Source organism: Nerophis ophidion, linkage group LG05, assembly GCF_033978795.1.
Source record: "Nerophis ophidion isolate RoL-2023_Sa linkage group LG05, RoL_Noph_v1.0, whole genome shotgun sequence".
Taxonomy (NCBI): Eukaryota; Metazoa; Chordata; class Actinopteri; order Syngnathiformes; family Syngnathidae; genus Nerophis; species Nerophis ophidion.
In genome coordinates, this window is record NC_084615.1 from 67,534,332 (window position 1) to 67,550,278 (window position 15,947).

The 15,947-nt window shown below is 40.4% G+C and overlaps 1 protein-coding gene across 1 annotated transcript; it reads left to right on the forward strand.

Annotated features, from left to right (window-relative positions):
• The first annotated feature begins 14,314 nt into the window (after positions 1-14,314).
• Positions 14,315-15,561, forward strand: tmsb2 (thymosin beta 2). The gene is made up of 3 exons (XM_061899601.1): positions 14,315-14,471; positions 15,149-15,253; positions 15,373-15,561. The coding sequence occupies exons 2-3, from the start codon at positions 15,154-15,156 to the stop codon at positions 15,408-15,410; spliced, it is 138 nt and encodes a 45-aa protein (XP_061755585.1). The 5' UTR covers positions 14,315-14,471; positions 15,149-15,153; the 3' UTR covers positions 15,411-15,561.
• Positions 15,562-15,947: the final 386 nt, after the last annotated feature.

Sequence of the window (15,947 nt, forward strand, 5' to 3'; positions counted from 1 at the left end):
TAGAAGTAATCATCAACTTAAAGTGTCCTCTTTGGGGATTTTAATAGAGATCCATCTGGATTCATGAACTTAATTCTAAACATTTATTCACAAAAAATAAATCTTTTTTTTTTTTTTGTCCTGTCCAGCTTCTCAGGCAAATCATATAGTTGATGTAGATGCCCACATCGGCTGTTCAGATTTACTTTACAAAAGAGAAGTGTAGGATACTTCTCTTGTTGCCTTATTTGAATTTGACTTTTCTAAATGTATTTATATTATCATTTGGTGCAGCCGAGAGAAGTTAAGTCCCTACCTTTAGTCAAAAGTGATTTATGACCCCCCATAAAACAATGATTTATGACCCTCAAGGTCAAAGGTCAATGATTTATGAGGGGTCAAGTTCAAAGGTTAATGATTTATGAGGGGGTCAAGGTTAAAGGTCAAAGTCAAAGGTCAGGTTCAAATGTCAGGTTCAAATATCAAGGTCAAGTGGGTGTGGCTTACCCGGAAGAGGGTGGAGTTAAGACCTGCGGTGGGAGTGGTTAAACCAGGAAGAGGGTGGAGTTTTAAACAGAAAGAGGGCAGAGTTAAGACCTGCGGTGGGAGTGGTTAAACCAGGAAGAGGGTGGAGTTAAGACCTGACAGGGAACAGAGGAGGGTTCAGTTTTTTTAAGAAAGCAATGTCATCTGAGCAGCATGTGACCATATATTTGATAGTTTAAATGTTTACGATCGTTTGAAACAACTTCCAGATTTCGATGTATTGATGGTTGGGAATGTTACGTGTGGAGATGTGGACACGCACGCACTTCACACACACACACACACACACACACACACACACACACACACACACACGCAGAGGAGGTGGAGCTTTATACGTTAGCGTAAAGACTTTGTTCGATTCGGTCATGATTAGTGAAACGCCTGTTTCGATTTATAAAAATAATAAAACTTACATTGACGCTCCGCAAAAAAGTCGAGTGTTTCTAAATCGTATTCAGTTTTCAGCTAAAAAAAAGAAGAGACGGAAGCCCTTTCTCGATATTTTCATCGTTATCTACCGTGGATTGGGAAGTTTTTGGTGGACACGCACACACGCACACACACGCACACACACACACACTTCACACACACACACACGCACGCACGCACGCACGCACGCACGCACGCACGCACGCACGCACGCACACACACACACACACACACACACACACACACACACACACACACACACACACACACACACACACACACACATTCGTACGCACTGAAACAACTTCCGTACCTCACGAAAACATATTTAAACAGATGGAAAAAACTATCGCAGAACACAGTGTCACGTAGCAACTGGTCTTTACGGTCGTTTGAATCAACAGGTCAGTTTGGGGGACAAAAGGAGGGTTCAGTTTTTACTGACTTCCCATCTGACAGTTTAAATGTTTATGACCGTTTGAATCAACAGGACACGCACGCACACACACACACACGCACGCACACACACACACACACACACACACATACACACACACACACACGCACACACATACCATTACCTCTGCTTTACCATGTTATTAGACATTGGTTTAACTCCATTTAAGCATTTAAACGTTAAAAGCATTACACTTGTACGACGATGTAATACCTTTTTTTTTTTTAACAGCCGATGACGACGAAGTGAAAGACGATGAACTTTGCTTAAACGGTCTTACAAAGTTGGAAGATGATTTTCGAGGTGTGTTTAAACCTTCAAATTATTTAATATTATGTGTATTCATTATTTAGTTTCATAGAGGATTTGCCGTAAGATCCTAACGCGATCGTTTTAACACAATCGCAGTCTGGTGAGTCAAATGATTCTCATTTTACAAGAAAAAAAACATGCGGTATACGATACATATATACATATATTTACTTACAGATTTTCCGTTTACATCTCTTGCTCACTGGTCTCCCTTAAAGCTGGCGGGTCCGTCAACGGCCGTTCCAGGCAGAGGAGAAGGCTTGATTGCGCCAAAGACTCCAGACATCGAATCCTTGCTCCGAGGGGAAATCATCGAAAACGACGGTGAATGTCCGACAGGCACCCGCTGTAAGTTTTTCTCGTTTTCTGTAAGCTTTTTAAGATTCTCAGGAGCTTTAAAGAGCTCCTCTCATTCCAATGTCTTTCGCTCAAATGAATTTCGCGCCTAAGGGGAATGGGCGGGGACTGATTCCGGAGGTGGGCGGTTGTTTCCGCCAAGCAACCTTCTGGTTGAAATGGAGTGTGGATCAAGATGGATCCCTACTCTATATTCTTTTATTTAACCCAATGTTTTTTAAATACGTGTATAATGCTTTATATCCTATGGGTTGTGAATTCCATCCTACAATATCTTTCAAGGAACCCAAAGAAATGTTACCACACCTCCCGCTTTATTTATTCTATAGATTGCCTGAACTATTTCATAAACTAAATCTTGTCTTGTTTCTGATGCTATGTTTTTTATGCTCATCAATGCACTGTTGGACTGCGAGCACACAACTACTTTCCTTGCTTTGTTTTCCTCTACCCAGTTAACTGCCATATAAATTGCTACCAATTCCCCCGTAAAAACAGATAGTTTATCACCGATTATTTTATTTAATACTATGTTTCCTTGTGGGATAACTGCTACAGCTCTTACCTTTATTTTTTTTATATAGTTTTTGATGCATCCGTATATATCATATCTCAATCCATTTTTCTATCCGGTAACTATTCAAATTTCTATTCTTTAGTAATTGCATGTTTTCTTTTGGGTTATCAAACATCCACGGTGGTATTGCAGGCATTGGTACTGTAGGACTAACTTTAATATTGTCAATTTTAACTTTATTACATATGTCTCCTATAATCCACCCAAAACTATTCTTTTTTTGTTTTCTCTTTTTCTTGGCAGATTGGTAGCACTGGACAAGTCGGATATCCTTGCTTGGATCCTTTTAAAGTTGCCCGATAAACTGCTGAGAGTTGATCTCTCCTCTTGTCCAAAGGTTTTTCGTTCATTTTTACTTGTAATACTGGCACTAGGGTTGATGTAGTAGCTCCACAACATAACCTTAAAGCCTGTGACTGGATCCGGTCTATTTTCCCAAGTCATGTTTTTGAAGCAGATTGGTAAATAATGCATCCGTAATCAATAACAGATGGAATTAAAGTTATAAATATATACATGTATTGTTTTCAACGTTAACCTATCAGCCCCCCAATCATTACCCCTCAAAGACCTCATTATATTTAACACCTTTTTACTTTTTCCCCTATTTTTTTATTTTCCGGAAGGAACACTCCTGAAGGAATAAATAAAGTACTATCTAATCTAATCTAATCAAATCTATTTTGCTGATGTGGGTTGACTAGTTCATATTTTTATCAAACCATATTCCTAAATATTTAAATACTTGTACCTCTTCTATATTTTCACCTTAGAGTTTTTATTTGGAGCTTGTTTTGTACTTTTGTCTTTGTAAAATGTATGACTTTTGTCTTTCCAACAGAGAATCTTAAACCTCAAGCCGTTCCCCAGTCTTGAACATTATTTACCACTTTGTTAGTTTTTTGATTATTTCTTTTGACTCTAAATAATATACTAGTCTTTCATTAATCTTTTTTTTTTCCATTACTTTTCCCCAAATTTATAATTTCCTGCCTCTTCCGGGTCTTACCCTGACTTGCATATTGGAATTGTTACCGCTAATTTTCCCCTCTGCCGGTCATTCTCCTTCTTCATATATCCTGTCATATCATTTCAAGACCACTTCTTTGACGATGCCACCTAAGTTTTTGATCATTTGATAACCCGCTAGGTCTTTCCCCGGTGACGTATTTTTAACCTTTTTCAAAATTCGAACCATTTCATTCAAAGAAAATGTCATATCCATAGTGTTGGTAAAGCTATTAACGTTGTCTTCCATCATTTCCCCAATATTTAAACTCATTGTTTTTTCTCTCTTTTGTTTTTCCACATTTCTCAAATTATCATTACTGTACACTTTAACACATTTTTTTTGCTAAAGGTTCTGCTGTTTCTTTACCCGTGACTACATCTTCTTTAATAAATGTGACACATCATCCTCTTTACCCTTCATTCCTATCTTTACGAATCGTTATATATCCTTTTATTATAAAGTTTAATTTTGGCTTCAGCCCTGTTTCTTGAATACAAATTATACGTGGTTTAGTTTTCATATTTTTAATATATCCCTTTAATTCATGTTCGGTTGCTATCAAACTTCTGGCATTCCACCGGACCATTAACAGGGTGTTGGAATGTGGTAACATGACTCCGTCACGTCTACTCTCCGTAGTACAGCTTGCACCCGGTACCAAGATAGTTCTTTCAACAACTTTGATGCTGCTTTGACAATTATTTTGATCTTCTCAGTCTTATTTTTACTTTCATTTTGTATCAAAGCTGAGTTGTGCTCTCTGGTTTATTTTGCAAATGAACCGACAGAACATGATCATGTACAAGACTCGCCTACCCACAATGCACTGCAGCCCAACGCTCCTGGTCGGATGTTTTTTTCGGGGTTCATGGAGAGATGCGGTAAAGAGTGGTAGCCAAGACACACGGTCACACACGGTCACACACGGTCACACACGGTCACACTCGGCAATTATTTTGACCTGGGGAGCAGATATAGAGGAAAAAATGTGTCTGGGGGGCCGGGATATCTGATTTTCAGGTACAAAAAACTTCACAATGACACAAAATAAACACAACAGTTAAACCTCACACTAAAATCAAGACATTGACTTGTACGTTCAAAAGACAGAATAGAACAAGTCAAGACATGCAATGCCATCTACAAAATGTTATGTAAATGTTAGTCATTACACACGCGGCTATGGTTTTGATGTATTTGTTACAGACATGTTTACGTCAAGTAACATCACATGGTTCCATTTGCACCTTTCAACAAATCTGAAAAGGAATATTAAGAAGTAAAACTTATATTTAATCCTACCTCTTCTCCGAGCACACGGTGACTGTACATACGGGTCGAAAAATGTTGACCTAATTCAGCATTTCTCAAAGTGTGGGGAATAGAGACATGACAGGTGGGGCGCGAGGAAAGGGAGGACATTTTTTATTTTTGATTTTTTTTTACTATGCTTTCATTTTCTATACACACTGTAAATCACTTTGTGATTCTGTCTGTGAAATCCGCCGTATAAATAAATGTAAATTACTTATTTTTCCTGTAGGCTTTAAATTTCTCGGCAGGAGCGAAAGTTTGACAGACATAGCAACAGTAACTTTTGCAGGCAGGGCTAAGAGGAACAAACTTTCGCGCGGATGGGTAGCAGGCTAATGTGCGGACCACAATTACACAAAATGGATACATTTGCAACTCGCACCTCAAAGGTCTGCGGAGAAACAAAAATATGACGGGTCTAATCAACCAAAAAGTCAACCTAAAAGAAAATATGGCGAAGGGTATCTTGCTCTTGGATTCACGGCAGCGGAGGTGGGGGCAGAGGAGAGACCCCTGTGTGTTCTTTGTCTAAAACGGCTAGCAGCAGACAGCATCAGGCCCAACAAAGTAAAGAGACAACTCGAGACCACACATGATGTCCAATAAATTGTTTTGTTGGGGCGATGGGGGTAGGTGGGCCTTGAGTCTAAAGTGCTGATGACAGAAAAAAAAAAAGTTTGAGAAGCCCTGACCTAATTGTACGGATCTCACTTTAAACGGCAAACCGATCATTTAAATGTTTTCACTTTGAATATGAAACGAGGAGTAAAATGTACAATGTACAATATTATCAATTATTTCACAAGGACATGTTTTAAGGATATTGTACAGTATAATTAAATCTAAAATGAATGTGATCACTTTCAGGATCATTTTATTTTTAGCCAGTAAACAACTGTTATGTACTTTTGAATCGGGTTTTCCCCTTTAAATAACAAAAATTATAGAATTTTACAATATTCATTATTATTAAATATTAAATGTGCCAACTAGTTTTACGGCATACATCATCCCCCCTTTACCCATTTGTTAAAAAGACGAAAGTTGATGCGAACGCCTACGTGCTGTCAGAAAACTAAAAGAAGAAGAATGCCTTTGTGCAATTACTGCTAATAAATCAATCAATAAAATGCATCAGTCAAATAGTACAGGCAACTTCGTTAACATGGAGCCACAGACAATTTCATTCAAAAAGTCCCAATTGCTAACATAAAGATACAACAACAAATAAAGGCAAAGAAGGCCTAGTAGGTAATTACAACAACAGACAAAGTATTAAAAATATCGGTCCAATAACTGCACAGGGATGGGCAGAGCCAAAACATGTGTAGCAAGTAAGCTGGAGACTGTTGACACTGAAATAAGGCTATATGTGGCACAGATACAAGATTTATAAACTCTACTTAAACCCCCACTTAAGAACTTTCAGTTTTGGTTTATATTGGCCGCACCAGTGAACCAAAGCGATGGCGTTTTCCCAAAAGGAAAACCACATTTACCATGAGGACTAGCGCATATAGCGTCCAACTGACACGATAATGCCACAATGATTCTGTATTACTGAACTTTCCACAGTAGGAACCTACATTCGTTTTCTACCACTTATTCCCTTTTGGGGACGTGGGGGTCGCTGGCGCCTATCTCAGCTACAATCGGGTGGAAGGAGGTGTACACCCTGGACAAGTCGCCCCCTCATTGCAGGGTCAACATAGATAGACGGACAACATTCACACCAACCTACATATTTTACTCAAACCTTATATTTGCAGTTTGAAGTCACTGCATTGTTTTTTCCTTGTACAGTTCTTTTGAGTTTGTTGCGTGGTTGGTCAGTGTGGAACTGCAAAGTATCGCGCTGGTGGGTATTTATTGCCACCACACAAATTTCCAGTAGCTAAAATTAGTATTATTATTCTGATTTGAGCATTGAAAGTCACTTACTAGTTTAGCAGGAACAGATCCAAAGCAGCATTGGTCTAAAATCTCTTGTCTTTTGACCTCACGCAAGTTAGTGAAAGTCGTGCCATTGTTGATCCTTGATTGTCCCTCCCTTTTTTTTTTTTTTGAAAACCCGATTCAAAAGTACATAACAGTTGTTTACTGGCTAAAAATAAAATGATCCTGAAAGTGATCACATTCATTTTAGATTTAATTATACTGTACAATATCCTTAAAACATGTCCTTGTGAAATAATTGATAATATTGTACATTGTACATTTTACTCCTCGTTTCATATTCAAAGTGAAAACATTTAAATGATCGGTTTGCCGTTTAAAGTGAGATCCGTACAATTAGGTCAGGGCTTCTCAAACTTTTTTTTTTTCTGTCATCAGCACTTTAGACTCAAGGCCCACCTACCCCCATCGCCCCAACAAAACAATTTATTGGACATCATGTGTGGTCTCGAGTTGTCTCTTTACTTTGTTGGGCCTGATGCTGTCTGCTGCTAGCCGTTTTAGACAAAGAACACACAGGGGTCTCTCCTCTGCCCCCACCTCCGCTGCCGTGAATCCAAGAGCAAGATACCCTTCGCCATATTTTCTTTTAGGTTGACTTTTTGGTTGATTAGACCCGTCATATTTTTGTTTCTCCGCAGACCTTTGAGGTGCGAGTTGCAAATGTATCCATTTTGTGTAATTGTGGTCCGCACATTAGCCTGCTACCCATCCGCGCGAAAGTTTGTTCCTCTTAGCCCTGCCTGCAAAAGTTACTGTTGCTATGTCTGTCAAACTTTCGCTCCTGCCGAGAAATTTAAAGCCTACAGGAAAAATAAGTAATTTACATTTATTTATACGGCGGATTTCACAGACAGAATCACAAAGTGATTTACAGTGTGTATAGAAAATGAAAGCATAGTAAAAAAAAATCAAAAATAAAAAATGTCCTCCCTTTCCTCGCGCCCCACCTGTCATGTCTCTATTCCCCACACTTTGAGAAATGCTGAATTAGGTCAACATTTTTCGACCCGTATGTACAGTCACCGTGTGCTCGGAGAAGAGGTAGGATTAAATATAAGTTTTACTTCTTAATATTCCTTTTCAGATTTGTTGAAAGGTGCAAATGGAACCATGTGATGTTACTTGACGTAAACATGTCTGTAACAAATACATCAAAACCATAGCCGCGTGTGTAATGACTAACATTTACATAACATTTTGTAGATGGCATTGCATGTCTTGACTTGTTCTATTCTGTCTTTTGAACGTACAAGTCAATGTCTTGATTTTAGTGTGAGGTTTAACTGTTGTGTTTATTTTGTGTCATTGTGAAGTTTTTTGTACCTGAAAATCAGATATCCCGGCCCCCCAGACACATTTTTTCCTCTATATCTGCTCCCCAGGTCAAAATAATTGCCGAGTGTGACCGTGTGTGACCGTGTGTGACCGTGTGTGACCGTGTGTCTTGGCTACCACTCTTTACCGCATCTCTCCATGAACCCCGAAAAAAACATCCGACCAGGAGCGTTGGGCTGCAGTGCATTGTGGGTAGGCGAGTCTTGTACATGATCATGTTCTGTCGGTTCATTTGCAAAATAAACCAGAGAGCACAACTCAGCTTTGATACAAAATGAAAGTAAAAATAAGACTGAGAAGATCAAAATAATTGTCAAAGCAGCATCAAAGTTGTTGAAAGAACTATCTTGGTACCGGGTGCAAGCTGTACTACGGAGAGTAGACGTGACGGAGTCATGTTACCACATTCCAACACCCTGTTAATGGTCCGGTGGAATGCCAGAAGTTTGATAGCAACCGAACATGAATTAAAGGGATATATTAAAAATATGAAAACTAAACCACGTATAATTTGTATTCAAGAAACAGGGCTGAAGCCAAAATTAAACTTTATAATAAAAGGATATATAACGATTCGTAAAGATAGGAATGAAGGGTAAAGAGGATGATGTGTCACATTTATTAAAGAAGATGTAGTCACGGGTAAAGAAACAGCAGAACCTTTAGCAAAAAAAATGTGTTAAAGTGTACAGTAATGATAATTTGAGAAATGTGGAAAAACAAAAGAGAGAAAAAACAATGAGTTTAAATATTGGGGAAATGATGGAAGACAACGTTAATAGCTTTACCAACACTATGGATATGACATTTTCTTTGAATGAAATGGTTCGAATTTTGAAAAAGGTTAAAAATACGTCACCGGGGAAAGACCTAGCGGGTTATCAAATGATCAAAAACTTAGGTGGCATCGTCAAAGAAGTGGTCTTGAAATGATATGACAGGATATATGAAGAAGGAGAATGACCGGCAGAGGGGAAAATTAGCGGTAACAATTCCAATATGCAAGTCAGGGTAAGACCCGGAAGAGGCAGGAAATTATAAATTTGGGGAAAAGTAATGGAAAAAAAAAAGATTAATGAAAGACTAGTATATTATTTAGAGTCAAAAGAAATAATCAAAAAACTAACAAAGTGGTAAATAATGTTCAAGACTGGGGAACGGCTTGAGGTTTAAGATTCTCTGTTGGAAAGACAAAAGTCATACATTTTACAAAGACAAAAGTACAAAACAAGCTCCAAATAAAAACTCTAAGGTGAAAATATAGAAGAGGTACAAGTATTTAAATATTTAGGAATATGGTTTGATAAAAATATGAACTAGTCAACCCACATCAGCAAAATAGATTTGATTAGATTAGATTAGATAGTACTTTATTTATTCCTTCAGGAGTGTTCCTTCCGGAAAATAAAAAAATAGGGGAAAAAGTAAAAAGGTGTTAAATATAATGAGGTCTTTGAGGGGTAATGATTGGGGGGCTGATAGGTTAACGTTGAAAACAATACATGTATATATTTATAACTTTAATTCCATCTGTTATTGATTACGGATGCATTATTTACCAATCTGCTTCAAAAACATGACTTGGGAAAATAGACCGGATCCAGTCACAGGCTTTAAGGTTATGTTGTGGAGCTACTACATCAACCCTAGTGCCAGTATTACAAGTAAAAATGAACGAAAAACCTTTGGACAAGAGGAGAGATCAACTCTCAGCAGTTTATCGGGCAACTTTAAAAGGATCCAAGCAAGGATATCCGACTTGTCCAGTGCTACCAATCTGCCAAGAAAAAGAGAAAACAAAAAAAGAATAGTTTTGGGTGGATTATAGGAGACATATGTAATAAAGTTAAAATTGACAATATTAAAGTTAGTCCTACAGTACCAATGCCTGCAATACCACCGTGGATGTTTGATAACCCAAAAGAAAACATGCAATTACTAAAGAATAGAAATTTGAATAGTTACCGGATAGAAAAATGGATTGAGATATGATATATACGGATGCATCAAAAACTATATAAAAAAAATAAAGGTAAGAGCTGTAGCAGTTATCCCACAAGGAAACATAGTATTAAATAAAATAATCGGTGATAAACTATCTGTTTTTACGGGGGAATTGGTAGCAATTTATATGGCAGTTAACTGGGTAGAGGAAAACAAAGCAAGGAAAGTAGTTGTGTGCTCGCAGTCCAACAGTGCATTGATGAGCATAAAAAACATAGCATCAGAAACAAGACAAGATTTAGTTTATGAAATAGTTCAGGCAATCTATAGAATAAATAAAGCGGGAGGTGTGGTAACATTTCTTTGGGTTCCTTGAAAGATATTGTAGGATGGAATTCACAACCCATAGGATATAAAGCATTATACACGTATTTAAAAAACATTGGGTTAAATAAAAGAATATAGAGTAGGGATCCATCTTGATCCACACTCCATTTCAACCAGAAGGTTGCTTGGCGGAAACAACCGCCCACCTCCGGAATCAGTCCCCGCCCATTCCCCTTAGGCGCGAAATTCATTTGAGCGAAAGACATTGGAATGAGAGGAGCTCTTTAAAGCTCCTGAGAATCTTAAAAAGCTTACAGAAAACGAGAAAAACTTACAGCGGGTGCCTGTCGGACATTCACCGTCGTTTTCGATGATTTCCCCTCGGAGCAAGGATTCGATGTCTGGAGTCTTTGGCGCAATCAAGCCTTCTCCTCTGCCTGGAACGGCCGTTGACGGACCCGCCAGCTTTAAGGGAGACCAGTGAGCAAGAGATGTAAACGGAAAATCTGTAAGTAAATATATGTATATATGTATCGTATACCGCATGTTTTTTTTCTTGTAAAATGAGAATCATTTGACTCACCAGACTGCGATTGTGTTAAAACGATCGCGTTAGGATCTTACGGCAAATCCTCTATGAAACTAAATAATGAATACACATAATATTAAATAATTTGAAGGTTTAAACACACCTCGAAAATCATCTTCCAACTTTGTAAGACCGTTTAAGCAAAGTTCATCGTCTTTCACTTCGTCGTCATCGGCTGTTAAAAAAAAAAAAGGTATTACATCGTCGTACAAGTGTAATGCTTTTAACGTTTAAATGCTTAAATGGAGTTAAACCAATGTCTAATAACATGGTAAAGCAGAGGTAATGGTATGTGTGTGCGTGTGTGTGTGTGTGTATGTGTGTGTGTGTGTGTGTGTGTGTGCGTGCGTGTGTGTGTGTGTGCGTGCGTGTCCTGTTGATTCAAACGGTCATAAACATTTAAACTGTCAGATGGGAAGTCAGTAAAAACTGAACCCTCCTTTTGTCCCCCAAACTGACCTGTTGATTCAAACGACCGTAAAGACCAGTTGCTACGTGACACTGTGTTCTGCGATAGTTTTTTCCATCTGTTTAAATATGTTTTCGTGAGGTACGGAAGTTGTTTCAGTGCGTACGAATGTGTGTGTGTGTGTGTGTGTGTGTGTGTGTGTGTGTGTGTGTGTGTGTGTGTGTGTGTGTGTGTGTGTGTGCGTGCGTGCGTGCGTGCGTGCGTGCGTGCGTGCGTGCGTGCGTGCGTGTGTGTGTGTGTGAAGTGTGTGTGTGTGTGCGTGTGTGTGCGTGTGTGCGTGTCCACCAAAAACTTCCCAATCCACGGTAGATAACGATGAAAATATCGAGAAAGGGCTTCCGTCTCTTCTTTTTTTTAGCTGAAAACTGAATACGATTTAGAAACACTCGACTTTTTTGCGGAGCGTCAATGTAAGTTTTATTATTTTTATAAATCGAAACAGGCGTTTCACTAATCATGACCGAATCGAACAAAGTCTTTACGCTAACGTATAAAGCTCCACCTCCTCTGCGTGTGTGTGTGTGTGTGTGTGTGTGTGTGTGTGTGTGTGTGTGTGTGTGTGTGTGAAGTGCGTGCGTGTCCACATCTCCACACGTAACATTCCCAACCATCAATACATCGAAATCTGGAAGTTGTTTCAAATGATCGTAAACATTTAAACTATCAAATATATGGTCACATGCTGCTCAGATGACATTGCTTTCTTAAAAAAACTGAACCCTCCTCTGTTCCCTGTCAGGTCTTAACTCCACCCTCTTCCTGGTTTAACCACTCCCACCGCAGGTCTTAACTCTGCCCTCTTTCTGTTTAAAACTCCACCCTCTTCCTGGTTTAACCACTCCCACCGCAGGTCTTAACTCCACCCTCTTCCGGGTAAGCCACACCCACTTGACCTTGATATTTGAACCTGACATTTGAACCTGACCTTTGACTTTGACCTTTAACCTTGACCCCCTCATAAATCATTAACCTTTGAACTTGACCCCTCATAAATCATTGACCTTTGACCTTGAGGGTCATAAATCATTGTTTTATGGGGGGTCATAAATCACTTTTGACTAAAGGTAGGGACTTAACTTCTCTCAGCCGGGCCGGAGCAGGATGGGATAGAAAGACAAAAAAAAGGAAGCCAGAGGGGGAAATTGTGGGGATAAGAGGGGGATTAGACAGAGAGACAAAAACAACAACATCAAACGCAACAATAACAACAAAAACAACAACAATAGAACAACACCAACACATCCAATATGTACAAATATGATCGTAAAAGTGATAACAAAGAGGCAGTTAGCGAAATATATACTAATATAGAAATGACAATGAACATTTTTACACTACAACTGGAGCAATACAAATACCAATAGAAAAAGCGCTATTGATTATGAAAAATACCAATAGTTTACCTCTTTTATCAACAATACAGTTGTTCAAATACAACAATACGTATACATAATGATAACTAGAGAGATTTAAAAAAAAGGAATACCGAAAGATGGAGGGGAAGAGAGAGAGGCAACCTATATTAATCTTGTAGATTGTTATAGTAACAATGGGTTAAGCTTAGTCGGTGTGCCATGTGTTACCCAGTTTTCCCTCGGGCAACAACGTTAATAAAAAAGAAATCTTTAACATCAATATTTATGGAACATGTCCACAAAAAATCTAGCTGTCAACACTGAATATTGCATTGTTGCATTTATTTTCGCAGTTTATGAATGTACATTCATATTTTGTTGAAGTATTATTCAATAAATATATTTATAAAGGATTTTTGAATTTTTGCTATTTTTAGAATATTTTTTTTTAAATCTCACGTACCCCTTGGCATACCTTCAAGTACCCCCAGGTCCAGGGGTACGCGTACCCCCATTTATGAACCACTGTATTATATGACGATCTGTTGTGGTGAAGAAGGAGCTGAGCCGGTAGGCAAAGCTCTCAATTTACCAGCCGATCTACGTTCCCATCCTCACCTATGGTCATGAGCTTTGGGTCATGACCGAAAGGATAAGATCACGGGTACAAGCGGCCGAAACGAGTTTCCTCCGCCGGGTGGCGGGGCTCTCCCTTAGAGATAGGGGGAGAAGCTCTGCCATCCGGGAGGAACTCAAAGTAAAGCCGCTGCTCCTTCACATCGAGAGGAGCCAGATGAGGTGGTTCGGGCATCTGGTCAGGATGCCACCCGAACACCTCCGTAGGGAGGTGTTTAGGGCACGTCCAACCGGTAGGAGGCCACGGGGAAGACCCAGGACACGTTGGGTAGACTATGGCCTGGGAACGCCTCCGGATCCCCCGGGAAGAGCTAGACGAAGTGGCTGGGGAGAGGGAAGTCCGGGCTTCCCTGCTTAGGCTGCTGCCCCCGCGACCCGACCTCGGATAAGCGGAAGAAGATGGATGGATGTATTATATGACCGAAATAAATTGATCACGATTTAAAAGAGGGATTAATCTGATTTAAAACACACACAATTTGACAGAATTCATTTCTACAGACAGTTTAGTAATGTATTAGATAGCTTTTAGCGTCTTTAATGTACAAAATCTGCCAAAACGACCCCGACATATGACCTCTTACAACATATTAGCAAAATAGCTCAGACTCACGCTATGAGTCTGGTCTTTCCCCCTAACAACATGAATATTGATGACAAAAAAGAAGACTGACTAAGCCCTGAGTCACTCTCTCTCTCCTCTCTCTCTCTCGCCCCCTCCCTTCCTTTTAAACCCCCACACCCTGGATGCTGGCAGGCAGGCGTGCACGCACACACCGGCAGCTCCCTTCTCACTCTCTGCACCGCCAGCCCTCCTAGCTCTCCTGTAAGCCGGTGGATTTCATCCCGCTGCTGAGTCAAAAAACCACAGGTGAGTAAGAATATATATTCTTCCGTGCGACGTGCTTTTCACATATGTGTCGGCATGGGGGCCGGGCGAGGGGGCGGCTTGTTGCTGGGGGCCTGACAAAGGATTGGGGTGTGGCTGAACCAGCAGAAAGACAGCCTGCTGATGGCAGAAAGGAGAAAAAGACGTGCAAAGGAATGGTGGTGCTGATGGTGATGAAAGGAGGAACAATGGGAGGGGGTAATTAGTTCATCCACGAACTAAGATGTGCTTTAGTCAGACTAAACACTAATGAGGATGTTTCTACATGGAGAAGATTGCATCTTCATGGCGGAGCATGGCGGGACTGGGCCACCTGAGGCGAGGTCAGGGAAAAGGACTGCAGTGGTTGCAGGGGTGGACGCAGAGGGACGGAACAAAGACCTGCAGGCCTCGGGCAAGGAATGGCAAAGACAAAGGAAAAGACAGTTTGGTAGAATGTGGAGGGAGTGCATCATGATGGAGGCGGCCATGTGGACGTGTGCAGGCTTACACCACCACCCCCCTCCCCAAAAAAGAAAGTCACTCCCTTGTCACGTCACCGCTTCAAATATGAACATATGTGACCATGATTGCGATTCCATTCATGAGGATCTACCTCATTCTAAATAGCCGACAAAGAAGACCGAATAACTGGTTCAATTGTGTTTTTGTCTTTACAGCTAAAATGTCCGACAAGCCCGACATGACTGAGATTTCTCGTTTCGACAAGACAAAGCTGAAGAAGACAGAGACAAAAGAAAAAAATCCTCTGCCCACGAAAGAAAGTGAGTCCCCCTCCCGCCACAACACATCTGTAACTCAGTCGACACATTTTCACAGCATTTTCTCTCCTCGTGGTCCTCGATGCTGACACACTCCTCTTCTCTCCCCCCCCCCCCCCCAGCTATTGAGCAGGAGAGGAAAGGAGATGCCACACCTTGACCGATAAGCACACGAAGAAAAGAAGCCGGGATGCCACAGCAAAAATGCACTTTGTTTTTCCTCATCACAGTTTTCCGATCTCCTACTTTTGTCTTCAGATAAAGGTGCTCCCCCGACTCGGATGGGTGGGGGGTGGGTGGGTGTTGGGGTCTCTTTAACCCTTGACAGCAAAAGGATTAGCCTGCTTGCCTGTCTCCAATATGGCCAAACGGGGGACGGGGGGGAGTGGTGATGTGATGTCACATCACGAGGCAGGCAACCAGGCTATGAGGGGATGGGGGGGGTGTGGGGGGGGGGGGTCTCCTGTAAAGGAGAGCCGCCAGAGCCAAACCACGTGGGATTTTTTTCTTAATAATTTTTAACTTTTCTTTATGTAATAAATATCAAGATGTGGAACCAAATCGCCTTGTTCATTTTAGCAGAATATATTGCGCTTATTCAGCACTTTGTGCAAAATGATTAACCCTAATGAAGGTAACTTCTATGTCAGTGGTTCTCAAATGGGGGTACGCATACCCCTGGGGGTACTTGAGAGTA